Source organism: Cervus elaphus, chromosome 15 (genome assembly GCF_910594005.1).
Source record: "Cervus elaphus chromosome 15, mCerEla1.1, whole genome shotgun sequence".
Classification (NCBI taxonomy): domain Eukaryota; kingdom Metazoa; phylum Chordata; class Mammalia; order Artiodactyla; family Cervidae; genus Cervus; species Cervus elaphus.
In genome coordinates this window covers 52,127,268-52,153,704 of record NC_057829.1, presented here as the reverse complement: position 1 = coordinate 52,153,704, position 26,437 = coordinate 52,127,268, and the positions used below count along the sequence as shown (strand labels likewise).

At 38.0% G+C, this 26,437-nt stretch overlaps 1 protein-coding gene across 4 annotated transcripts in view; it reads left to right on the top strand.

The window, feature by feature from the left end:
- The window catches only part of LOC122709331 (putative neutral ceramidase C), a 100,341-nt gene that overhangs the window by 44,321 nt on the left and 29,583 nt on the right, over nt 1-26,437 (top strand). For all 4 annotated transcript variants that reach the window (XR_006345478.1, XM_043926620.1, XM_043926619.1 and 1 more), the window contains 9 exons: nt 12,798-12,918; nt 14,427-14,552; nt 16,326-16,412; nt 18,158-18,262; nt 18,378-18,459; nt 20,977-21,092; nt 22,087-22,181; nt 23,970-24,009; nt 24,815-24,910. Coding sequence is in view for 3 of the 4 variants with exons in the window: in XM_043926620.1 (XP_043782555.1) it covers nt 12,798-12,918; nt 14,427-14,552; nt 16,326-16,412; nt 18,158-18,262; nt 18,378-18,459; nt 20,977-21,092; nt 22,087-22,181; nt 23,970-24,009; nt 24,815-24,910 (868 nt within the window). In the remaining variant the exon portion in view is untranslated. The remainder of the gene's footprint in view (nt 1-12,797; nt 12,919-14,426; nt 14,553-16,325; nt 16,413-18,157; nt 18,263-18,377; nt 18,460-20,976; nt 21,093-22,086; nt 22,182-23,969; nt 24,010-24,814; nt 24,911-26,437) is intronic.

Sequence of the window (26,437 nt, the reverse complement as noted above, 5' to 3'; positions counted from 1 at the left end):
CATACAGATTGTTATGCATTCATTTTTTTTACTAAATATTGTAGAATACATGTGTCATGAACTGAACTAGTACCATAGAATACACTGATGAGAAAAAAATCAATGTCCTAGGTGTTGCTCCTTAAAGAACTTATAGTCTATTGGTGGAGACAAAGGTAATCAAACAGTCATACAAACCAATGTATAATTATAACTGCATTAAGTGCTAAAAAAGGAAGGTATGCAGAGTTATAAAGGGATTTGACCTGATCAGGGAAGTTGGGAAAGGCTTCCCTGATAGCTCAGTGGGTGAAGAATCCAGCTGCAATGCAGGAGATACAGGAGACACGGGTTCTATCCCTGGATCAGGAAGATCCCCTGGAAGAAGAAATGGCAACCCACTCCAATGTTCTTGCCTGAAAAATCCCAATGGACAGAGGAGCCTGGCAGGTTATAGTCCAAAGGGTTGCAAAGAGTCAGACATGACTGAGTACACATGCAGATGTCAGTTGTCCCCAAGGATAAGACAGTGAAACTGAAAACCAAGGCAGGGTGATAATTAACTGGCAAAATGTGGGGGTGGAGAAGAGCTTTTAACACAGAAAAATATGTGCAAAAGTCATGTAGCCTGTTTGAGTTGATAGAAGCTCTGTGTAGCTGAAGTACAGAGGACAGTGAGGTAGGGTGCTGCGAATTAAAAGTTAGAGGTAGAGGTTAGACACCATGATAAAGATTTGGGTCTTTATACAAAAAACTAGAAAATCACTGCAGTGTTTAAAGCTGGGGTTGGGAATTGGGGGCTCTTGAAGGGTTAGGAAGGGTAGTGACTTGAAGCATGAAAGAATCAAGTGCATGACATTATTTCATAAAGCATTAAGTCCCCTACAATTATAAGGCCAACACTTGCCTCGGTTGATCAATCTATAAGGAAAATATTTCTTTTTGCCTAGTACTACTGTTTGGTGCTGCAGTGGTAAAGAATCTACCTGCAATGCAAGAGACCCAGGTTCGATTCCTGGGTAGGGATCCCCTAGTGAAGGGAATGGCAACCCACTCCAGTATTCTTGTCTGGAGAATTCCATGGACAGAGGAGGCTGGTGGGCTACAGTCCATACGGTCTCTGAGTCTGACATGACTGAGTGACTTAACACTACTACTACCGCATGCAGACACAGTAAATGATTTTTCCCCAAACGTGGAGAACATGTTTGGAATGTTTTGAATTAAAATATAAGCTGTGTGGAAGTCAGAAATTCACTTTAGGAGGTTCTCGAAGGCATCTGAAAGGAGTCAAGCAGTAGAGATGATGATGAGTCCTGGGAGACCCTGAACGATGAATGGAGAAAACAAGACATATTTCAACAGACTCACAGACTTAGAGAACAAGCTTACGGTTACCAGTGGGGAAGGATAGGGAGAAGGGGTAGTTAGGGAGTTTGGGATGGACATGTACGCACTGCTATACTTAAAATGGATGACCAATAAGGACATGGAATACCAACAAGGACAGCACATGGAACTCTGCTCAGTATTACGTGGCAGCCTGGATGGGAGGGGAGTGTGGGGGAGAATGGATGCATGACACATGTACATATATGGCCGAGTCCCTTTGCTGTCCACCTAAACTATCACATTGTTCATCAGCTGTACTCCAATGTAAAATAAAAAGTTAAAGAAAACATGTTTCAAATGTCTGCACCAAACAGAAAGTCATAGGTTCGGGCACTTCACCTGAATGGCTGCTCCGGGTGGTGGACAGTCCCTCCCTATACAGTTGAGAAAGGGCAGGTGGCTCTGGGAGTGGCAGTTGGGAGCACTGACTCTTCTCCTCAAGGGTAGGACAGCAGGACAGCCTCTGTCTCACTGCTTTTCCCTTCTCCTAGCTCATTGCATTTGCCAAGTTTCCTTCCTCAAGTATGCAGGAGTGACATGGACCTCCTTTTCTTCTCATCTTTTTAGCCCTCTAGGAGTCAGGATGACATGAGCTATAAGAAAGGTCTGAGCAGGGTTTTGAATGATTTCTCTATTGCCTTCTGTTTTATGCATTGCAAATCCTTTTATTACTACAGAAGAGGGTGAGCCTTTCAAGGAACTTTTTAAAAAGATAGCAAGGGACAGTAATTTGCTCAACCTACTTGAAGAATTTTTGCACACACTTAGAAAAACCCAATTTATGAAATTAATTCATTTGAATGATACTTATAGAGCTCATTTTGGGGTGTGTGTGTAAATCTTCTCTATGATCTCTGCCTATGACTTTCTGGATTACTTGAGAATTATTTATTCTCTATGGTTTGCCATCCTCCCCGCTGCATTCTCCTTTCAGTGTGCTTAACCTCACACCAAGAGCAAATATGGAAATCTCAGTGACTGCCCTTCATCAGTCTTTCTTGACCTCTTATCTTTTCTCCATCTCATTGCATCATGTCTTTATAAATACATTCTCCATTAGCCTTCACTCTGGTTTTTGAAGACTCACTCTCTGTTTCTGCATCCTGAATTTCTCTTTCCTCTTCTATGTGGTTGTGAAGCCTGATGCTCTCTTCCTGCTCCAACTTTCCTATCAGCTTATCTGTACTGTTTCTTTCCAGTGAAGTAAGTATAGGCCTTGGTTGTATAGTGAGTCTGCTGTGTCTAGTCCATCCCCATGTAAAGTGAAGGTGCTTACTAAGAGCTTTCTGATGACAAAGGTGATGATAGTTGACTAACAGATTAATCATGCTTGTTAATGGAAAGGTCCCAAGTTTAGAAACCAGAACTATAAAAGCCAGTTGTCATAACTGGCAGAAGACATTGGACTTACTTCCCAAAGTCAACCATGGTTAATATTCAGGTACATTTTCTTCTGCCTATTTCCTTATGTAGAATGTATTATAAGAAATATGCACAATTAAAAGGTCATACTGTAAACATAGATGCTTTCTTAGTCTCATATGCTATGGGTATTAGAAACTTTAAAATATTGTGAAAAATCTTAACGATGTTATTTCCACGTATCTCAGTGTCTTTTGTTTTTTGTAGTGCTTCTCTTTATATCTTATAATTTTTGTCTAAGTTCAGTTGCTCAGTCGTGTCTGACTCTTTGTGACCCCATGGACAGCAGCATGCCAGGCCTCCCTATCCATTACCAACTGCTGGAGTTTACTTAAACTCATGTCCATTGAGTTGGTGATTCCATCCAACCATCTCATCCTCTGTTGTCCCCTTCGCCTCCTGCCTTCAGTCTTTCCCACCATCAGGGTCTTTTCCAATGAGTCAGCTCTTCACATCAGGTGGCCAAAGTATTGGAGTTTCAGCTTCAGCATCAGTCCTTCCAATGAATATTCAGGACTGATCTCCTTTAGGATGGACTAAAGGTTAGATCTCCTTGAAGTCCAAGGGACTCTCAAGAGTCTTCTCCAACACCATAGTTCAAAAGCATCGATTCTTGGCACTCAGCTTTCTTCACAGTCCAACTCTCACATCCATACGCTACTACTGGAAAAACCACAGCTTTCACTAGCCAGACCTTTGTTGGCAGTGAGGTCTCTGCTTTTTAATATGCGGTCTAGGTTGGTCATAGCTTTTCTCTCAAGGAGTAAGCGTCTTTTAATTTCATGGCTGCAGTCACCATCTGCAGTGATTTTGGAGCCCCAAAAAATAAAGTCTGTCACTGTTTCCCCATCTATTTTCCATGAAGTGATTGAAGTGTTGTGACCAGATGCTGTGATCTTAGTTTTCTGAATGTTGAGTTTTAAACCAACTTTTCACTCTCCTCTTTCACTTTCATCAAGAAGCTCGTTAGTTCCTCTTCGCTTTTTGCCATAAGGGTGGTGTCATCTGCATATCTGAAGTTATTGATATTTCTCCCGGCAATCTTGATTCCAGCTTGTTCTTCACCCAGCCCGGCATTTCACATGATAAACTCTGCATATAGGGTTTCCCTTGTGGCTCAGCTGGTAAAGAATCCATCTGCAATGTGGGAGACCTGGGTCTGATCCCTGAGTTGGGAGAGTCCTGTGGAGAAGGGAAAGGCTACCCACTCTAGTATTCTGGTCTGGAGAATTCCTTGAACTGTATAGTCCACAGGATTGCAAAGAGTCAGACACAACTGAGTGACTTTCACTTCATTTCACTTCACTCTGCATATAAGTTAAGTAAGCAGGGTGACAATACACAGCCTTGACTTACTCCTTTCCCAATTTTGAACCAGTCTGTTGTTTCATGTCCAGTTCTAACTGTTGCTGCTTGACCTGCCTACAGATTTCTCAGGAGGCAGATCAGGTGGTCTGGTATTCCCACATCTTGAAGAATTTTCCACAGTTTGTTGTGATCCACACAGTCAAAGGCTTTGGTGTAGTCAATAACACAGAAGTAGAAGATTTTCTGGAACTCTCTTGCTTTTTCGATGATCCAATAGATGTTAGCAATTTCCTCTGCCTTTTCTAAATACAGCTTGAATGTCAGGAAGTTCACGGTTCATGTACTGTTGAAGTCTGGCTTGGAGAATTTTGAACATTACTTTGCTAGCATTTGGGATGAGGGCAATTGTGAGGTAGTTTGAGCATTCTTTTGCATTGCCTTTCTTTGGGATTGGAAAGAAAACTGACCTTTTCCAGTCCTGTGGCCACTGATGAGTTTTCCAAATTTGCTGACATATTCAGTGTAGCACTTTCACAGCATCATCTTTTAGGATTTGAAATAGCTCAACTGGAATTCCATCACCTCCACTAGCTTTGTTCATAGTGATGCTTCCTAAGGCCCACTTGACTTCACATTCCAGGATGTCTGGCCCTAGGTTGGTGATTACACCATCATGATTATCTGGGTCATGAAGATCTTTTTTGTATAGTTCTTCTGTGTATTCTTGCCACCTCTTCTTAATATCTTCTGCTTCTGTTAGCTCCATACCATTTCTGTCCTTTATTGTGCCCATCTTTGCATGAAATGTTCCCTTGGTATCTCCAGTTTTCTTGAAGAGATCTCTAGACTTTCCCTTTCTATTGTTTTCCTCTATTTCTTTGCATCGATCGTGATCAGCAATCAATTCTTTGTCTCAAAATCTGTGTATTTTCATGTTCCTATAACTAACTCAGCTCTCTGTAGGTTAGAATTTGCCATATATATTTCTCTGTCATTTTCTTTCATTTTTTTTTTTGTTTGTACATTTAAAGGTGTCTGTTATGAATATCATACAGCTTTATATGTTTTTTTAACAATCTTCATCTTTTAATGAGTGAGTTAATTTTTTGTGAGTTGTGATTATTGTGCTCTTCACTTTGTGCTATTTAACTTACTTTTCAATGCTTTTTATTCTCTTTTTAGGATTGATAGAGATTTAAAAAAAAAACATATTTAAGTGGAATATTATAGTTTCCAAAGGCAGTGGAACAACAGCTCTTGTCTTACATATTCTATACAAAGTGACCTTGCCAGTTCCCATCAAAAATGGAAGTTTTTCCAGCCCTTGAAACTTGGCCAGCCCCGGGACCACTGTGGTCAATAAAAGATAAGAGAAGTGACACTGTGCCAGGGCTGTGATAGTTTTTTTTTTTTCTGTAGACTATTTTTTAGAGCAGTTTTAGGTTCACAGCAAAACTGAACAGAAAGTACAGAGATTTCCCATGTATACCTGCCCAGAAACACATGCACAGCCTCCCTCATTACTAACTCCCATCACCAGACTGGTACATTTGTTACCATCAGTGAACCTATACCGACATGTTGTTGTCACCCAGAGTCATAATTTACATTAGCATTCAAGCTTGGTGTTGTATTTTTAAAATCTCCACTTTCTTCATATATTTCCTAAAAGTTTCAATAATGAATCAAAATAAAACAAAATTTAAAATCATCTGGTAATCCTAGGACTCGGTGGTGGTGATTTAGTCACTGTCATGTCCAACTCTTGTGACCCCATGGATTGTAGCCCACCTGGCTCCTCTGTCCGTGGGATTTCCAGGCAAGAATACTGGGGTGGGTTGCCATTTCCTCCTCCAGGGGATCTTCCCAACCCAGAAATCAAACCTGGGTCTCCTGCACTGCAGGCAGATTCTTCACCACCTGAGCTATGAGGGAAATTCTAGGACTCAATAATTTCTAATGTTTTGTTATATATTGTTTCCTGTTTTTTTTCCTAATCATGTTTATATCTTTTTATTTTTAAAGAGAGATTTTACTTTTAAAGAGATTATTGTATATGGAATTTGATAACTTTCTCATTTAGAAATTCTTTATGAATTTATTTCAGTGCTACTTTGTATTTTTTAAATCACCATTTTTAAATTGTTGTATAGTATTTCATTATAATACAGGAGACATGGGTTCGATCCCTAGGTCGGGAAGATTCCCTGGAGAAGGAAATGGCAACTCACTCTAGTATTCTTGACTTGGAAAGCCCATGGACAGAGGAGCCTGGCAGGCTATTGTCCATGGTGTTCTACCATATGTATGGTCATATATCCAGTGAGTCACCAATCATTTGACATTTTAGTTTATAGTTTTTCTGTCATACACTGTTATAAGCATTTGTGAAGAAACCACTCCAGTATTCTTGCCTGGGAAATCCCATGGACAGAGGAGCCTGGCAGGCTACAGTCCATGGTATTGCAAAGAGTTGGCCATAGCTTAGCGACTAAAACAAAACAACAATCTGGTATATATTTGCCAATGATTTCCTAACAGTGGGGTTGCTGAGTCAAAAGGAAACATTTATTATTAAGGATTGTCTCATGAATTTCCACATGATCCTTTTGCTGGTTTACAGTGCTTCTACCCAAGCATGCATGGAGTATTGTTTCCAGTGCTCTTGCCAATCTTAGTATTTTCAGGCTTTACACATGTTAAGTGATAGACCCAAAAAAGCTGAATCATTTTTGTCTTCCTTTCAATTTCTTCAATTCCTGGGTAGTTAGGCTGAATTAAAATAAAGACTCTTATCAGCCACTTCTTGCTTTACTACTGTTGCTTGTTTAATCATACTATTTAGGTTGCAAGAATTTTGATTGCAGTAACTTAATGAACTTAATGGAATCCACCCAAACCAAATATCTCTCCATTAACATTATTGAGAGTTTTTTTTTTTTTTTTCCCCCATCCAGGACTTTTAAAGAAAACAAAATGAGGTGAGAATGGGCATCTCTTCTTTGGAGTAGAGATGGTCAATTCTCCGGGATACTGGCCACTGAGTTTACCTATAACTTCAGAAGCTGTTCTCTGGCTATGGCTCATTGTCTTTCTTTAATTTGAACAATCTGGTCTGTAATCATTGCATCTGCTTGTTTCAGATTCAAGCTGTCCTTTGCATAAAATTCTGGGCCTAATAGCCCTTCCAATATAGCACAATGAAACATTCTTTCCTTTCCTTTTCCCAACTGTCTGTAATGGGGTGGGGCAAGGAGGAACATAAGACAGATGAAAAAGACGTGTGTTGATTAGGTGTGTGTTTAGAGATGCATTAACTAATGCCAGGTGATGCAATAGACCTTGAAATTACAGTGGCTTAACACATGCAGATTTTAATGTGCATATTTGCCATTCATGCAAAACGTCATAAAATTTGGGTGGTCCTTCTGCACATATGTTACTATCCAGATTCACATGCTCCACCCTGCCAGTGGAATTGGGAAATAGAGGGCACACTGGTATTTTGTAAGCCCTCAAGTCCTTGTAATAAGAGGGAAGGGTTTCTTCATATAATTATTTAAAGCTTATATTATATGGGGTGATATACATGTGTTGAATACACACATGCACATGCATCATATATTTTAATATTGTATTTATCTTATTAACTATACATATACATACACATAGCTTTGTATAGTTTTTTCCTTTCTATTATCATCATTACTGCAGCAGCAGCAGTATCAAAATTAGCATAGCATCATCACAGTGATGGTTTATTCCATTCTTAGCATAGACCAGTCTATGTGCTAAACACTTCAGATATATTTGTTCTCTTAATTGTCAAATGCCATGTGGTAGATACTACCTATCATGTTACAGATATGAACATTGAGTTCAAATAGGTTAGGTATAATAACTTAAGTCCAACGCCAGAGCTCTAAGCCACTAAAATGTATGGTCTCTGTATTAGTTTCTTAGGGTTTCCATAATAAATCACTAGAGACCTGCTGGTTTAAAACAGCAGAAATTTGTTCTGTCACAGATCAAGAAGTGCCAGAAGTCTGAAGTCAGGGTCTTGGCAGTGTCAGGTTAGTTTATTTCTCTCCCTCAGTTCTTGTCTCATTGCTACAAAGATTTGGAACGGCGGGCTAAAGAGTTTAAAGCAACAGACAAATTACAGCTCAGGCAGACAGATCTTTTATTAAACAGACACTCCCAAGACATAGAAATTGTAAGGATCCCTCTTAACTTCCCCTTTTTATACTTCCCATCTCTTCCTCCTTTTGGTGGTGCCCTGTGCAAAATAGGGCTTGTATCTACCACCAAGAAGGAAAGGAAATGCAAATGGGCATATACTCAAGGCTGACTGACAGTTGCAACTTATATAACACCAGGCTTTGTTGTACATGTCTTCTCATAATTCAGTCTGTTATAATCAGACATATACATATGTAGAATATTTATGAATCCTTAATAGGCTCCCAGATGTCTAAGGTTACTTGAGGAAGTCCCTGAGGTTAGTCTGTATCCACTGTGTGCAGAGGGCACCTGTGCAGAAGTTGGAAAAGTCTCTGTGGTTATTTTTGTAGTGTATCTATGAGCCCTCCTGGATGCATCTGGGATGGGGTTTAGAGATCAACCTGCATCCTTTTTGTCTGGGACACTCCTGGTTTCTCGTGCCTAACTTCCTACCTAACAGTAAGGTTGGTTATTTCTGGAGGCTCTGAGGGAGAATCAGTTCCATGCCTTTCTCTTAGCTTCTGGTGACTGCTAGCAATCCTATCCTTGGCTTGTAGATATACCACTCCAGTTTGTGCCTCCATCTTCACATTTCCTACATCCCCATGTCTGGGTGTCTCTCTGTCTTGTTATGAGGGCACCAGTCATTGGACTTAAGACCCAACCAAAGATAGTATGATTTTACCTTATTTACATCTCTAAAAATTCTGTTTCCAAATAAGATCCCATTCTGAGGTTCTGCTGGGCATGAATTTTTGGGGTGACACTTTTGAGTCCAGATGATACCACCATTATGGCAGAAAGTGAAGAAGAACTAAAGAGCCTCTTGATGAAATTGTAAGAGGAGAGTGAAAAAGTTGGCTTAAAGCTCAACATTCAGAAAACTAAGATCATGTCATCTGGTCCCATCACTTCATGGCAAATAGATGAGGAAACAGTGGAAACAGTGGCTGACTTTATTTTTTGGGGGCTACAAGATCACTGCAGATGGTGATTGCAGCCATGAAATTAAAAGACACTTACTCCTTGGAAGGAAAGTTATGACCAACCTAGACAGCATATTAAAAAGCAGAGACATTACTTTGCCAACAAAGGTCCATCTAGTCAAGGCTCTGGTTTTTCCAGTAGTCATGTATGGATGTGAGAGTTGGACTATAAAGAAAGCTGAGCACTGAAGAATTGATGCTTTTGAACTGTGGTGTTGGAGGAGACTCTTGAGAGTCCCTTGGACTGCAAGGAGATCCAACAGTCCATCCTAAAGGAGATCAGTCCTGGGTGTTCATTGGAAGGACTGATGCTGAAGCTGAAACTCCAATACTTTGGCCACCTCATGAGAAGAGTTGACTCATTGGAAAAGACCCTAATGCTGGGAAAGATTGAGAGCAGGAGGAAAAGGGGACAACAGAGAATGAGATGGTTGGATGGCATCACCGACTCAATGGACATGGGTTTGGGTAGACTCTGGCAGTTGGTGATGGACAGGGAGGCCTGGCATGCTGCGGTTCATGGGGTCACAAAGAGTCAGACATGGCTGAGCGACTGAACTGAACAGTGTCCTATATTGTATTTGTCCAAAGATCTCCCATGTTGTTACACATTTTCATGAACACTGCCTTTGAATGGAGGTACAATATTCTCGTTCTCCTCTTTGGTGGACATTTAGGTTGGAGATGGCCATTCCTGGCATGTAGGACTTCCTGCAAAGCACATAAAGATGCTGCCTTCTCTGGGCTGATGGAGGTGTGCTTCCCTTGGGGAGCTGGGTGGGAACCAGATTTCAGCCTTCACTTACCCCTTTGCCAGTCACCTTTGTTCAGACCTTGGCTTCCGTGTGAAGAGGGCAGCTCAGATCTGAGAGAACAGAACCTGGGATGGGTTATTACTGTTTCAGAATGTTTAAATAGCTCAATTCTGTATTTGGCTTTTCTGTTTCACAACAGGAAATACACAATGTCTGAATTGAAAGAGACACTAGAAATACATCAGTTACACAGGAGGAGAGAATAATTATTCTGTATTAACCTGCAGTTTATTGATTCACTGTGTATATGTGAGTGTGTTCAATTGTGTCTGATTCTTCGTGACACTATGGACTATAGCCTGCCAGGCTTCATGGGATTTTCCAGGCAAGAATACTGGAGTGGGTTGCCAGTTCTTTCTCCAGGGTATCTTCCTGACACAAGGATCAAACCCCTGTCTCCTGAATCTCCTGCAATGGCAGGCAGATTCTTTACCATTGAGCATGATTGAAATTTATTTTTCAGAAGTTTTTTAGAAATTTGAACTAACTTTGCTACTAACAATGATTAGATCTCAAATCTCCTGACTTTCCTCAGTACTGGGATTGCATCATGATGAATCAAGTAGAGTCTTGCTCTAGCTGTGACATTTTAAAGTCATTGTTTCAAAATGTTTATTATCAAGGACATCGACATCTTTTTATGGCTGTATTCTCACTTCTTTTGAAACTACCTACACCTTTCTTCCTCTCTTTGGAACTTTATGTAGATGAATATTTTTTGACCAGATAAAATAAACAGTAAGTGTTTTTAAAATTAAAATGACCACTCTTCTGCATGTCTTTTTAAATGTTCATCTCTTACCAAAGGACTTTGTTTGCTTTAACAAGCCTGATATTTTTATAGCATATATTTTAAAGGGCAGAGGAGGAAAGATACAGCATCTTCCTATTCTGAAATGCAAATAACTTTTCTGATTACTATTTTTTTCAGTTTGGTAGAGAAAAGTTCAATCCATTTTCTAAGGCCTAAAGTAAATGAAAATAAATAATTCAAGTTTACAGTGTAATTAGTAGACCAAAAATTTTTGCTTTTTCTTTCTCCCCAGATATTATTGTGGTTCCTTGATGGCAGAGAACATACCTGACTCTAGTGTTGAGGTTTAACATAATGCCAACCACACACTACTAATGCATTCATCTTGATTGAATGAAAAGAGCAACTGGCCTCTCTCCTACCCCTCATCCTTTATACCCTGGTCACCCTGACTATCCAGTCTCTGAACACACTGCATCATTTCCTTCCTATCTCCATACCTTTGCTGCAGATGACTTTTCTCTAGTCATTCCCCTGCCAAGTTCCTACTCATCTTTTAAGACCCAGCTCAGATGTCACATTTTTCAAGGGTGAAGCATTTTTCAAGAGTGAGGTGATGCTTCATTCATCTCTATGTCCCCAGTGTCTGGCACAGAGCCAGAGTTAACTACATGTATATTGAATGAGCTATTGAATGCTCAGTTTTGTGCACCATATTACTTGGGTAAAAATATTAAAAAAGCTTTTTGTCATGAATCATGTCAATGTATGGCAAAACCCACTACAGTATTGTAAAGTAATTAGCCTCCAACTAATAAAAATAAATGGAAAAAAATAAGAATTCCATGGCTGCAGTTACCATCTGCAGTGATTTTGGAGCTCAAGGAAAAAAAAAAACAAACAAACAAAAAATAAATAAAAAAATAAAAAAGCTTTTTGTGAAGAAAAATCAAAAGATTTTTTAAAAATCCTAAATTAGCTTGAAAATTTATGAATTGGAATCTCTCTTTTCTTGAGTATTCCTGATAGTCTGCTTTACAGCCTTCTATCCTGTAAACAACTTTTTCACCTGTGTGGAGGTTTGATCCTATGAAAGCCACTGGACAAGGTGTCACAAGGCCCAAACTTTAACCTTGGTCCTCTGTGACAAGTAGGCCACCATATTGCTTCTTTGAGATACCTTGTCCCATGCAGGTAATAAAAACCTAACTCTCAGGGTTGCCATGAAGTTAAAATGAGCTAACAGATGTGAAATTAACTTGTAAATTCTATAGCTTTACAATTAAGGTATTACCATGCATAAGGGTATATTGAATTAGGCATAGCATCCTCTTTCATACCCCTGTGCATTTATTCTGCTGTTCTTTCCCCTGGAATGCCTTTAAGAATTAATTGCTAGTCATCTGTGGTCCCCAAACACTATATACTCCTTATTTATAGCATTTGTCACACTGTATCAAGGCCATTTGTTTATATCTTTGTCCTCTGCAAGATTCTAGAGTAAACTGTGATTGATTCAGTGCTTGGTACACTGCAGACTCTCGGTAAATGTCCATTGAATTGGATAGGATTGATTCAAATAATTATTATGTATGTACCTGCTTGAAGGACAGTCTATGTTGATACAATTCTGTAGGTATATTGTCTGGTAACTAACTAGTATTGGCTCTTGTTAAAAGCTTACAATGAAGATGACAGTAATGGAATATTTGTAATAATAATTTTGTATTGTTAATTTAAGTGATCAGACTTCTTGAGTATATTACTTGTGATTTAAGTTCTTTTGCAATGAAAGAATACCTATTGTCAAAAGCAATTTTTTTTCCCTGCTGGTGGAAACTTAAGCTCCCAGATATCATTTGTGACTCCATTTATTTGGTTCTCATCATTAACTTAGGTCTTCTTGCTCTTTTATAGCTGGTTTGCCATCCACCCAGTCAGCATGAAAAACACCAATCATCTTGTAAATAGTGACAACGTAGGCTATGCATCTTACCTTTTTGAACAAGAGAAGAACAAAGGTTATCTACCTGGAGAGGTGAGAATTTATGTCACTGAAAGCTTCATCTTAATCACTGAGGATCATTATTCATGCAGTGTTCAGAATAGCTGATTCAGATCTTCAGAGGAAAATGTCGTCATGGATATCACATACTGATGTGCTTGGATAGGAAGAATTCTCCATCCTCTATTATCAGGAAAGAAAAAATTTAAATGATTATTGACTTTGTGTCAAATACTATTTATATTGATGACTTCATAAAGTTTCAGTTATTTGGATTAGGAAAAACAAATTAAAGATTTTTGCAACATCTAATAGTTTTTGATCAACTTGGAGATATGAGAAACTGTTGATGTTTACTTTTGTTTTCAGAGATATAAAATTATTAAGCACCTTGTTAGTGTTGTAGGAATCCAAATGAGGACAGGGAATGAGTTCTTTTCCTGGTCCAGCCTTCCCTCTTAATTTCCTTTGAAAGACTTTGTTCTACTTTCCTGCAATATGGCCTAAGTCAGAGACAACCCTAATCCATTAGACTGGTATTTGAAATGCAGTGAGTGATGGGATCAGAGCTGGGGGGGTCCCGGAATCTAGTCCGTGTACTTTAGGAAGCTCGTCAGCTCTGTGTAGATTATGGACTGCTGATAGGTAAGTGGTGAGGAAGGACCCTGCTCTGCTTGACCACAGCATCCAAACCCGAAATGCAGGAGGATATATGGTGAGATGAGAACCCCAGGCCCTAGACTAGACTAAGTGTTCTGTTACTACAGTATTAGCCCTGTGAACATTTGGCTTGACTTTTTAGCTCCTTAATTGACAATGTTCTATTTGTTTTTTCATTTTAGCCTGTTTTTTTTTTAGGAAAAAGGAAGTAATTTCCCATTATTTTTTTTAGTCTAAGAAATGACACATAGTCGCCTATGCTTGATTATCTCTTTCCTTAAGTAAATTTAAGACACTTAAGGTAAAATGGTAGACCAGTTAGGTTGAGATTAAGGTCTTGCCCTACTGAAAAAAGATTATGCATAGTTATTTCTGGTTGAAGAGATAGAGAAAAGATATGTGGAGGGCAAGTCTGGATGGTGGATGCTATATTTAGGTTCAGTTGTACAACAGAAATATCCAGACTGACTGTTTACTTTTTAAGCCAATAAGCTATTTATTTTTAAAGGAAAAATGGCTCTCTGAGTTCCAGGTACAACACCAAACATGAGATTACGGGTCAGCATTTTATAACTTGTTGCACATCGTATTTCTTGTCAAAATGTTGCTGTTTGAGACACAAATTCTTAACTCTCTTACTTAAAATAGTTTCATTGATAATTGGAATATTATGAGTAATAATTTATATGTTGACTGGAATGTGAATCTTTACAGAAACAAAAATCTTTCTCAGAATATTGTACCTGAGAAATAGCCTCCTTTTATCCTATGCAAATGATTTTGAATAGTTCACCAGAGTGGGTTGAATGTCTGCCTTTTTAATGGAACTCGTTGCAGTAAATAAGAAAGCATACAAGGCAATTGGATGTTTCTTTTGGCAGGGACCGTATGTAGCAGCTTTTGCTTCATCAAATCTCGGAGATGTTTCCCCCAATGTTCTTGGCCCACATTGCACCAACACGGGAGAGTCTTGTGAAAACGCCAATAGCTCTTGTCCCATTGGCGGGGTAGGTAATGATGACATTAAATCTTTGTTTTTGCATCTCATGGACGTTTTATGTTTAAGTATTCACTGTTAATTTACAATTATGTTCTCCTCAAGTATACTCTGGCCTACTTACTGCTAGCATTTGCTCTTCTTAAGAGCACCCACTAAATTTTGATTGGGTAAAATTATAGTTTTCCATTTGATGCTTATATTTTTTTAATGGTAAGACAATTTAGTAAATGTCACAGAAAATATCCTTTCCTAAACTTGGACAGCTTGATACATTTTGCCTTGGCATTTCTGAAGTCACAGTTTAGTACAAAAACTGCCTGCCTGAGACATTTCTCTCTGATTATCACGTCTTTAGGGTTTTTCTAAAAATGTAACATCAAAATTCTTTTTCTTATAAATTACAAAACAAAAAAAAAGTGTTGCTGTAAAAACTTGAGACTTCCCTTGTAGCTCAGTTGGTAAAGAATCTGCCTGCAGTGTAGGAGATCCAGTTTCAATTTCTGGGTCAGGAAGATCTCCTGGAGAAGGAAATGGCAACCCACTCCAGGATTCTTGCCTAGAGAATCCCATGAACAGAGGAGCCTGGCAGGCTACAGTCCATGAGGTTGCAAGAGTTGGACATGACTTAGCAACTATACCAACACCACCACAAAAATTCAAACCACATGGAAATCTTATTAAAGAGCAGTAAAAAGTGAAAGTCCCTGCTTACCTTCCTTCCCTCCACCTGCTCCTTTTCCCCAAAATTACCACTATCACACCTCTTTCTACATGTGTGCATCCATGAACAACAATTTATAACTTATTTATTGAGGTTTTTTGTGTGTGTGTCCAGGATTTGGGTTTTCTACCTAATTTGTCTATAAAAATCTCTTTATCCCTCTAGATAGTTCTGTGTAGTAAGCTTTACAGTCAACAAGTGAGGCTGTACCATTGTTTATTTAACTGCTTCCCCTCATCTGCATTTAGATTTTTCACCTTTGACATGAGCAGCAGGTGCTAGCTTCTGGTTCTTATTCTTTGTGCTTATAGAATATTTCACCTGTGATATTGCTTTTATTAAACACTATGTTTGGGCTATTTATTTTATCCCAGTCAAGTCCATCCACCCAATGAGAAATATATTTTTAACAATTATACTTTTCTCTTATACTTTACTATTTTTATATAGAAAGTCTTCCTATTGTAAAGCAATGATACCCCAATTTTTTAAAAAGAAAAAAGAAAGTCTTCCTACACCAGAAACTAATACAACATTTTTAATCAATTATAATTCAATGAAAAAAAGTCTTTTTTACCCTTCATTTGCAAAATTTTTACACATTATTTATTCACATTAGAGTGGATGATTATTTGTTAAATTCCAAAATTCATACATGAAATGGTTAAATAAATTATGATATGTATTTGCAATAGAATATTATGCATCAATTTTATGTCTTATGTTAAAATAGAGGAATTCTAGCAATGTTCATGGCTCCAATTCCAGAATGATTTTGTTTTTCATAATCTGTAAATTGGGAGAACATCTGGAAAGAGAGGCTGGAATGTGGCCTCAAAAAAAATCTCTTTGCTGGGACTTCGCTAGTGGTCCAGTGGTTAAAACTCTGTTTCCTGTTCAGGGAACTTGGGTTCAGTCCCTGGCTGGTTGGGGAACAAAGGTCCGACAGGCCACACAGCCAAAAAGAAAGTCTGTTTGCTCAGATTCGCTTATCATTTTCCATCCTTTGAAAGAATCACTTTTTTCGCTAAGAACATATCTTGTGTCATTTTGTTCCAGCCTAGCATGTGTGTTGCTGAGGGCCCTGGGCAGGATATGTTTGAAAGTACACAAATCATAGGACGGATAATATATGACAAAGCAAAGGTAAGCTGTGGGCCCTGCTGCTTTTATCTTCATTCAAAACTATACTTTAAAATCCACTGACATTTTTCATTAGGAAGTTGGTCTTTGTAAGGAAGACAGCAAGAGCTCAACCTGCACCAAGGAGTCTGGAGGTATGAATGCTGTTTATTGTCAATCAGGAAGGTTGTTTCACATACCGCACAGGAGCCTCTCTCTGACTGCTTGTGACTGACTTCCTACAGGAAGTAAGTACATTTAAAAGCAAATAGTCAGGAAAACATTCTTTCAGCCAGAGTGCTTGCTTCAGGCAGTTAGATGATAGATTGTAGTTTTCAATTAATGTAGTATCAGATATGACCCAAATTCTCAGAAGTCTCTGGGGCCTTTGCCTGCCATGTCCCCTGACCATTTCCTATCTTTTCTTTGGGGACAAGGTAAAGCTGAGTGGCTTAATTCCCAGTTCTTGCAGTTTGCATTCAAATTAGTCCCTGGTCTTTTTTGATATGGCAGAGATCATCCATCTTATGTTTTCTTTTCTTTTTTAAAAGATCTTTTGATGAAGAGAGAATCTGGTTTCCAGAGAGCTTACTGCCAGTTACTTTACCCTCCTTCCTCTCCTCAATTTTACCTTCCTAGTTTGCTCACAGATTTTGTATCAGCTCCGATGAAGATGTTTCCAGTGGAAAAAGACAGAAGGATAGCTTTGAGCTCAACCATCTCTAATAAAGATAGTTAAATCTCTGCCTTTTTATAGCTTACCCATACCTTTAATGAGCATGCCCATCAGTGTGTGTGTGTGTGTGTGTGTGTCTGTGTATGTAAATATTGTGTCTCAAGGGTTCTAAACTGTTTCAGGAGCAATTAAGAAAGAACAAAAGCACCTTTAAAAACAGAAGACACCAGCCAGCCTAATTGCTGCAGTTTCTTTTTAATTACTGTGGTATCATCAGCAGATTGTTCTAAATTAACAGATTCTATTTAGGGTGTACACCTGTGACACAATTTGGCATCAGAAATTTTGTTACCATTCTGAGCCTAGAGACAGAGAGATCAGTCGCACATTCTCAGCGTGGCACAACTTTCCTCTTAATCAGGGAGGCAGTCCTACAGGACTTAAGAGACTCAACGGACAGCAACAACAATGAAATCAGGGGAGGTGGGCTGCAGCTGGTGTTTCTGACTTATCTCTTGAGTTCCCACATGGCAGTGGAAACTGGGATGGCAATAGAATGAAAATGAGTTAGATGTTGGGTAAGGACACTGGTACTGAAGCAGGGTTTGCCTCCTCCACTGTAGGATAGAGATGAATAAAAACAAACATTGCCAGGGACCTCCTTGGTGTTTCAATGCTTAAGACTTCACTTTCCAGTATTCTTGCCTGGAGAATCCCATGGACAGAGGAGCCTGGCGGGCTATATTACAGTCCATGGGGTTGCAGAGTTGAACACGACTGAGCAACTAAGGCTTTCACTCCTAACCTTAAAATTTCCTGACTATCTTTCCAGTGAGGTTGGAGCATCTTGTGCCTGCATTGCTGGAATTTCGTATTTGTAGGCAATAAACCCAGGTCCACAGTCTCAGGGCCTTCAGGTTTCTGGAAAGTCACTGTGGCTTTGGTGGAGAGTTGAAAATGCTCTGGCTAATCAGCCAGCACCAGAAAACTTGACTGAAAGATGCTTTTCCAAATTGGCACTTGTTGGGTAAAAGTGTATAGTATTCATTTTAGCTCGTTTGCTTTTCATGGTAAGGCTGTGTGGGTTTTCTAGGAACTGTATGAGTCCGCCTCCCAGGAGGTAACTGGGCCACTGGCTTCAGCTCATCAGTGGGTGAATATGACGGATGTCACCGTCTGGCTCAATTCAACACACACAGTAAGTGTCACCGAGTCATACTGATTATGTGCCGCAAGGAAAAATCTCTGGGCTGATCTTATCGTTGAAGTTCAACTTCTGTTTCTTTTGTTTGTTTTCATTTTTTTTCCTTTAGGCAAAAACATGTAAACCAGCCTTGGGCTACAGCTTTGCAGCTGGCACAATCGACGGATTTGGAACCCTCAATTTTACTCAGGGTGAGGTGCAGTCTGATCAGGTTTATGGTTCTGGATTCTGAACTTCAGGATTCTGTTCCCTAACAGGGTTTCACGTAGCCAATGCATTTACTATTTTAATTTTTAAAATTTAGGGATAGGTACGCTTTCCAGATTTGTACATGATTTCTCAGCTGTCGGTACCTTTCATCATTTAGCTTTCCACTGATTCAGATAGAAGCAGAGATTCTCTCTGCATTTCAACCTGTGGAGGAATAGTTTTAAATTGGGCAGGAATGGATTTGGAGTGGTGCAGAGTAGGAGTGTCATTTTAACACCCACAATATGAATTGGCCTCTCCATCTGGTTATTAGTGTCTCTTTCCTGGAATTCTTTATTGGAGCCCAAATTCCTCAGAACAGAAGACTTTAGGAGCATACAGTTTGTGATCCTGGGTCTTCTTCCTGTGTGTATTTCCATGAATTTATAACTGATTATTATAGATTTTATACTTTATCCTGATTATCAGTGTGATAACATGCATTGGAAAGTACACAAAGTTAAACAAATTGAAGAGTAGCAACAGCAGGCAATATTTTGGCTTATTTCATGTATATTTTGGAACCATTAGTTGAAAAACAAATACAGTTGTAACATGATAGAGTTGGCATCATCTTTCCTGGCAATATTTCATCTAGCTTGGTCTAATGTTCTAAAATAATTTTTGATAGCTTTATTGAGACATAATTCACAGAACATAAAATTCAATGGTTTTTAATGTATTCACAGATACATGCAACCATCACTGCTATCAATTTTAGAACATTGTCACCACCTCAAAGAGAAACCCTGTACAATCTAGCTATCACAGCCCAGTCCCCATCTCTTCCAGACCTAAGAAACCACTAAACTCTATCTCTGTATTTACCTCTTCTGGACATTTCATATAAATGGAATCATAAAAATATGTGGCTTTTTGTGTTGGCTTCTTTCACTTAACATCATGTTTTCAAGGTTCATCCATGTTGTAACATGGATTCTAAAATAATTTCATTGCTTTTTTTCTTTTTAAAAATTGTTTTATTGAGGTCAAGTTGATTTCAGTGTAGTGTTAATTTCTGCTGGACAGCAAAGTGATTGTTATACACAAATCTGTATATATGTAATGTGTGTGTGTGTATATATATATACACACACATTCTTTTTCATCTTCTTTTCCCTTGTGGTTTATTACAGGATATTCAATATAGTTTCCTATGTTATACAGCAGAATCTTGTTTTTTATCCATTCTCTATATAGTAGTTGCATCTGCTAATCCCAAACTCCCAATCCAGCCCTCCCCCTTGGCAGTCACGTCTGTTCTCTATATCTGTGAGTCTATTTTGTAGATAAGTTCATTTATGTCATATTGTGACTGAATAATATTTCACTGTATGGTTTTGTCAGATTTTATTTATGCATTTCTCAGCTGATGGACATTTGAGTAGTTCTGTTTTGGGCTGTTAGGAATAATGCTGTTATAAATATTCATGTCCAGGCTTTTGTGTGAGCATATGAGTTCATTTCTTTGGTACATGCCTGAAAGTGGAATTGCTGGATCACATGGTAAAATTCTATGTTTAATCATTTGAGGAACTACCAGAGTATTTTCAAATCATTGTACAATTTTATGTTCCCATCAGTTTCTCTCTGAAGATTCTAATTTTTTCACATCCTCACCAACACTTGTTTTTATCTTCCTTTTTTTGATTCTAGCTACTCCTGGGGTGTGGAGTGGTATCTCATTATGGTTTTGATTTGCGTTTTCCTGGGATATTGAGCATCTTTTGTTTTTTGGCCATTATTGTGTCTTTGTTGAAGAAATATCTCTTCATATATTTTTCTTATTTTTATTTTTTTAATTTTTCTTATTTTTAAGTTGGTCTATTTGTCTTTTTATTATTGAGCTAGAAGAGTTCTTTGAGAGTCCCATGTGTGCTCTGTAAGTAGGTCCAAATATGTTCATAGTAATTATATTTTCCTGATTATATATTCTATGTTCTTAGGTTTTGTAGTTAACATAGCTTTTTCCTAGATTATGGGTGTTAGGCTCGGTGGTTTTTAATTGCTCGTGTGTGTGTATACACATAATTAAGTGGAGATAAAGAGAGGGTCTTTAGAGACCACAAGTTAAACAACTGGTACTTCAAACTGGAGATATCTTTTATAGCTTTCAAAATAGGAGAAAGATAATTCAGCTCATTGACCTGCATTTAATTATATCATATTTTAAAAATTGGCAACATGGTTGAGGAAGAGCAGTAAAAACAAAACCTGAAAGATGTAGAACATAGACATTCTTTTACTCTATCAACCACACTGAGGATCTAATTAAATAATGGCTCCTACTTTACTATGTATAGGAAATTTTACCTCTTCTACTATGCACACTGTTTGAAATCATTGAACAGCAATCTTAATAAAATCTCTCAAAGTTCTAAAAGCATTGTACAACATTTGTCAAAATGATGGCATTTTTCAGAGGGTTGCAATCATATTAATCATAACATTCTTAATAGGGATGGTGGAAGGGAATTCATTTTGGGACACTCTTCGGGATCAGGTTCTGGGCAAGCCATCTGAAGAAATCAAAGAATGCCATAAACCAAAGCCAGTCCTTCTTCATACTGGAGAGGTAATGCATTTGGATTATCATGGTGAAATTAGTATATTGTTATTTTTAAATTTATGAATTATCAGATATGAATAGGTCCATGTTGAATAGTAGATCTGTGTATTATACAAATGTTCCCAAATCAAATTTTTAATATTAAAAATATGGATGCCATAAGTTTAACTCTAAAGAGGTAAGGGGTATGATTATCAAATGTACTGACTTAGGTGTTTACATCCATAGTAAATAACTGAAACAATTAGAACAGAGTAAAAGGAAGAATAAGATTAAGATTTATAAGCACAGAATTCCTCACAGAGAAAGACATCTCAGGTTATTTTTCACAACTCAGGCAACATTATTAACTAAAGCAATATTCTTTAAATACCCTTTGGAACATGGATTTTCATATTCATGCCAGTGTTTGTAATACCATGAATTTTTGATGTAGAAACAATTTTTAAATACAGTTTTTTGCTAACATTTACTTAGAAATTCTTCAAGAAGGAGAGGAAATGAAGGAATAGAAGGAAAGATTCTATGCTAATCTGAACATGGTAAAAGGATACACTCTCTTGGAGAAGAAAAGTAAGGCAAGACTTGGTAACAAGATTTAAAGTGCTAGTTAGAGTAAAAAAAGAAATAATTAAGTTATTCCAAATGGTGGTAATTCCTTATTTGTCTTGTATAGGGATAGTCACCATGGTAATATAGGAGAACCTTGGTTATCTGTTACACATTGTGATTCCATAAAGATAAAGCCACCAAAAACTTCATTGATGAGAAAATAATTCCAGGTTAATGGGACACTGTCATTTGAAAGTCACATATTAATACTAGACAGAATATTCAATACTGCATGACTTAGAAAAAAATCTGTGACTGTAGGATAAAACACCCCAAACAACTGGAAACATTTAATATCCATTAACAAAGGAAATTCTGTGAGCAGCATTGGTCTCTTGAGCAAAGAGACTAATATTCTTAACATAGTTTTCATGCTTTTGGTTCTCAGCTGTTAAAACCTCATCCCTGGCACCCAGATATTGTTGATGTTCAGATTGTTACTCTTGGGTTCTTGGCTATCACTGCCATCCCTGGGGAGTTCACGTAAGTTCCTCTTTTTTGTTTTGTGAGATTTTTATGATAGTTGTAGATGTGTTTCTGTTGGAATCACTTCTTATCATGGACAGATAACCCTGTACTGACTCTTTTGTATCCTACTGTGCTGTGTACGCCAACAGTGACAAATATTCCCAACCCTATTTTGGTGGGACCTCTGAAGAATAAACCTCTATATGCCTCTCACTAGTGGGTATCTTGAAGTAAACATAAAAATTTGAGAAGTTATCATTCCAGATTAAAATTATGCAGTGATTTATTATGTCAGCAGAAAGACTTTAAATACTATTAAAATATAAGAACATGAAACAATCAGTTTAGGTATTAGAAGCCTGGAAACATGTTTTAAATTTGCTCTTTATGCCATATTTCCTATCTTAGTAAGTAGCAATTTTGTATCTTTCCATTGCTCGGGGCCTAAATCTCAGTCATCCCTGAATTCTTTTTCAATTTTCCCTGCTTTAAATCCCTCAGCAAATTCTGTGTGTTCTCTTCAACACTTTCCATCATTCTGCCCCCACCCACCTCCTCCCCATTTGTCTAAGTCACCATTGCCTCTCCCCTGGATTACTGCAATAACCTTCTCACTTTCTTGCCTCTCCCGTACTCCTCTATAGTCTTTTCTCAACATTATAGCCAGAGGTATCCCTATAAAGCATAAGTAAAATCATGTCACTTATCATAACCTTTCAATAGCTTCCCAACTCTCCAGATAAACCTTCACACCCTTATAATATCTAGCAAGGCCCTCTGCGATGCTCTCTTCAGCAAACCATCTGATCTGATTTTGTACCACTCTGTACAAAATTGATTTGCCTCAATTACACCTGCTGCAGCCACCTTGGTTCCACTGTAATTCTCAGACTACCAAGCATGCTCCTGTTTTAGGGCTTTTGAATTTAAACAGCTCCTTCTACCTGCAACACTTACCCTCCATATATCTCCACGGCCAACTCTTGCATTCCTTCATTGCTCTGCTGAAAACTCTACCAGAGATGCCAGTCCTGCTTACAGTACGTAACATTGTTTTCACCCACCACTGCTACCATCTCCACAATGACCGCCACCATCCTCTTTCATCCTTATCCTACCTTATATTCTCCATTGCACTTATTGTCATCTCACTTTTTTATTTTCTATTGACCATCTTCTCTTCCAAGAATGTAAGCTCCATACTGTTGAGTCCTCAGCAATTTGAAGTGGATCTGTAAAGTTAATAGCTCAGTTGTGTCCCCATGTACTGTAATCCCCCAGGCTCCTCTGTCCATGGAATTCTCTAGGTAAGAATAATGGAGTGGGTATCCACTCCCATCTCCAGGGGATTTTCCTGATGCAGGGATTGAACCCAGGTCTCCTTCATTGCAGGTGGTTTCTTTACCATATGAGCTAAATAAATGAATGAAGCGTAAGTTCTCTGTAGGCAGGAATAGTACTCTCTACTTGCCTCAGCTCTTATTAACATAGAATGTAACCAATTGTCGACTCAGTGAATGAAAGACAATTGTGATCTTCTGCCAGTGATATTCACTTCTGTTTTCCTCCTTCAGCTTGTCTGGTTTTGGTTTAGGATTTATTTTGAAGATAGGGCAGTGTGGAAAAAAGCTCAATTAGAGCTTGTGTTGTTTCTACACACTTTACTATTGTGGGTGTTGTTTCTATACACTTTACTGCTGTGTAGCCAGGCTAACTTTTTAGCTTTCATTCCAAGTCTTTCTGTGTACCTTGCATACATTCTGAATAGGAAGCCACTTAGATAATTCTGTTTTCTTGACTCAGGACCATGTCTGGACGAAGACTTCGGCAGGCAGTTGGAGAAGTAAGTTACAAATGAAATAATATACCTATGCATTTTTATGTGGAAAAGAGAAGAAGAATTCCCTATCCTTATGATCTGATACCTTTTAAATTAATCTTTGCTAAGATGATAAGAGTTTTACACTGCTTGAAAGTAAAGGCTGGAGGTGAATATGAAATATTGATGGCATAAGAATAAACTTAAAAAATATAAAGGAAATATAGTAGGATTAAAATATTTTATTTGTATTTATGTACTAATAATTTAAAATTGATGAGTTTTATGGATTCAGTAGTAAATGACCCCAAGTACATTAATATCTTAAAGTCCTATATAAAAAAATCTAACACATGTTGAAAATTATGTGTTTTATCTATATTTGTGATTTTCTTTATTTCAGAAACTATTGTCAATGGTTCTAAAATGACATAATCAGCATTAATTAATTAACATAATCCATAATTATTTGGAGCTGGAAATAGCTACTGTGGTTAGCTAATAATGCTCCCTTTAGACTTTTTAGGAAATTGATAAAAAAAAATCTATATTTTTAGTAATAAGGTTCTGCATCAGCAAATACAATTATTAGGATGTTCATAGGTCCATGGACTTGCCCGACTGGAAGGCAGAGTTAAGCCTTTCAACTTTTCCCCAAGGACTCTCTGATTCTCCTGTATTCCTGGGAAATTTTGATCATTGGGAAATATATTAGGATAGATATCTTACAATAAAAATTCATATGGATAATTGTATGTTAAATATAACAAAAATTATAATACACTTTAAGATGAAAAGTAATTTTATTGCACTCTCCCTTTTGCCCTAGGAATTTGAAGCTTATGGGATGCTGAATATGACTGTTGTTATTTCAGGTCTATGTAATGTATATACACACTACATTACCACATATGAAGAATACCAGGTAAAGTAAAAGTTCTCATCATTTAAATGAATTATGTCCTGGTCAAGACAATTGCATCAAATGCAGGTTTTCTTTCTGGACTTCCTTAATCATGTTTTTTGAGAGATGATTTTGTTTTAGAGCAGGTAAGAGAAGGATAAGCCAGAGGTCATATTTGGGAGTTCTAGGTTGACCATTTCCAAGTTCAGTTGAGAATTCTAGTCTCATTGACTTCCACTTTCCCTGAAATAAATTTCTTGGTCAAGGGCACTGGTAATGAGCCTGGGTTATGGCATACAACATTTCTAACTTGATCCATAATGCTTTTGGTGCCTTAAGCTTCTGTAGAACCTGAGAAAATGCCCATAGGCAACCACTATCTAGTGAAAGCACTGGCTAAGCACCTTGCAAATGTGATTTTATGTAATCCTCTCAATTAGCCCTGACTGAAGTAGGGTATTGTTATAGCGTGATCCAAATTAAGAAACAGAGCCTCAAAAAATTAGGGAGGCTGCTGACTGGTGATGTTTTTATTTTGCTTGTTACAAATAGTACAAAAAGTAGCCTAAGTACTTTTAAACACCAGTAGCTAAAAACATGAAAACAGGGTAGAAGTCCATACTTACTAGTTTCTAATACATCTGGGGTATAACTTGGCAATTCATAGCATGGCACACAGGCTGCCTCTTGACAAATGCTCAGTAATTCCATCAGTGGAGTCTGCCCTGCTGCCCTCTTTTGACTTGACTGAAGGTCCCTGCCTTTGAGGAATTCCTGTTGAATAAAGGTTCTTAACTGCGATAAACTTAGATGAGAATAATAAGTTAGATGAGAATAATTCCATTTTTGCCTTTATCTGTAACTGTAATTTAGCATTGGAGTAGGAAATGGCAACCCACTCCAGTATTCTTGCCTGGAAAATTCCATGGACCAAGGAGCCTGATGGGTTATATAGTCCATGGTGTTGCAAAGAGTCAGACACGACTGAGCATGCTCATATGTTATTTAGCACTTCTTTCAATTGTGAATGTAGGCAACAAGTGACAGTAATATCAGTATTATGACTTTTGTCACCAATAGGAACCATGAATATTTTTATATCACACATAGTAACTGCATATATGGAAATATCTTTTATTCTCATTGAAAGTGAAAGTCACTCAGTTGTGTCTGACTCTGCAACACCATGGACTATACAGTTCATGGAATTCTCCTGGCCAGAATACTGGAGTGGGTAGTCATTCCCTTCTCCAGGGAATCTTCCCAACCCAAGGATCAAACCCAGGTCTCCTGCATTGCAGGTAGATTCTTTACCAGCTGAACCACCAGGGAAGTCTTTTATTCTCATTCCAATTTTAAAATCACAGTAATTATTAGATCTCCTACAAGATCCTGTTATTCAAGGGCATCACACAGAAACACGAACATTGCTCTGTCACAAAGCTAGTTTATTATTTGATTTCATTTAATGGGTTTTCTTTGTCTACCCATGTATTTTATTTTATGTGTTTAGAAACATTACTCTTAGAGGGGTCTATAGGCCTCAAC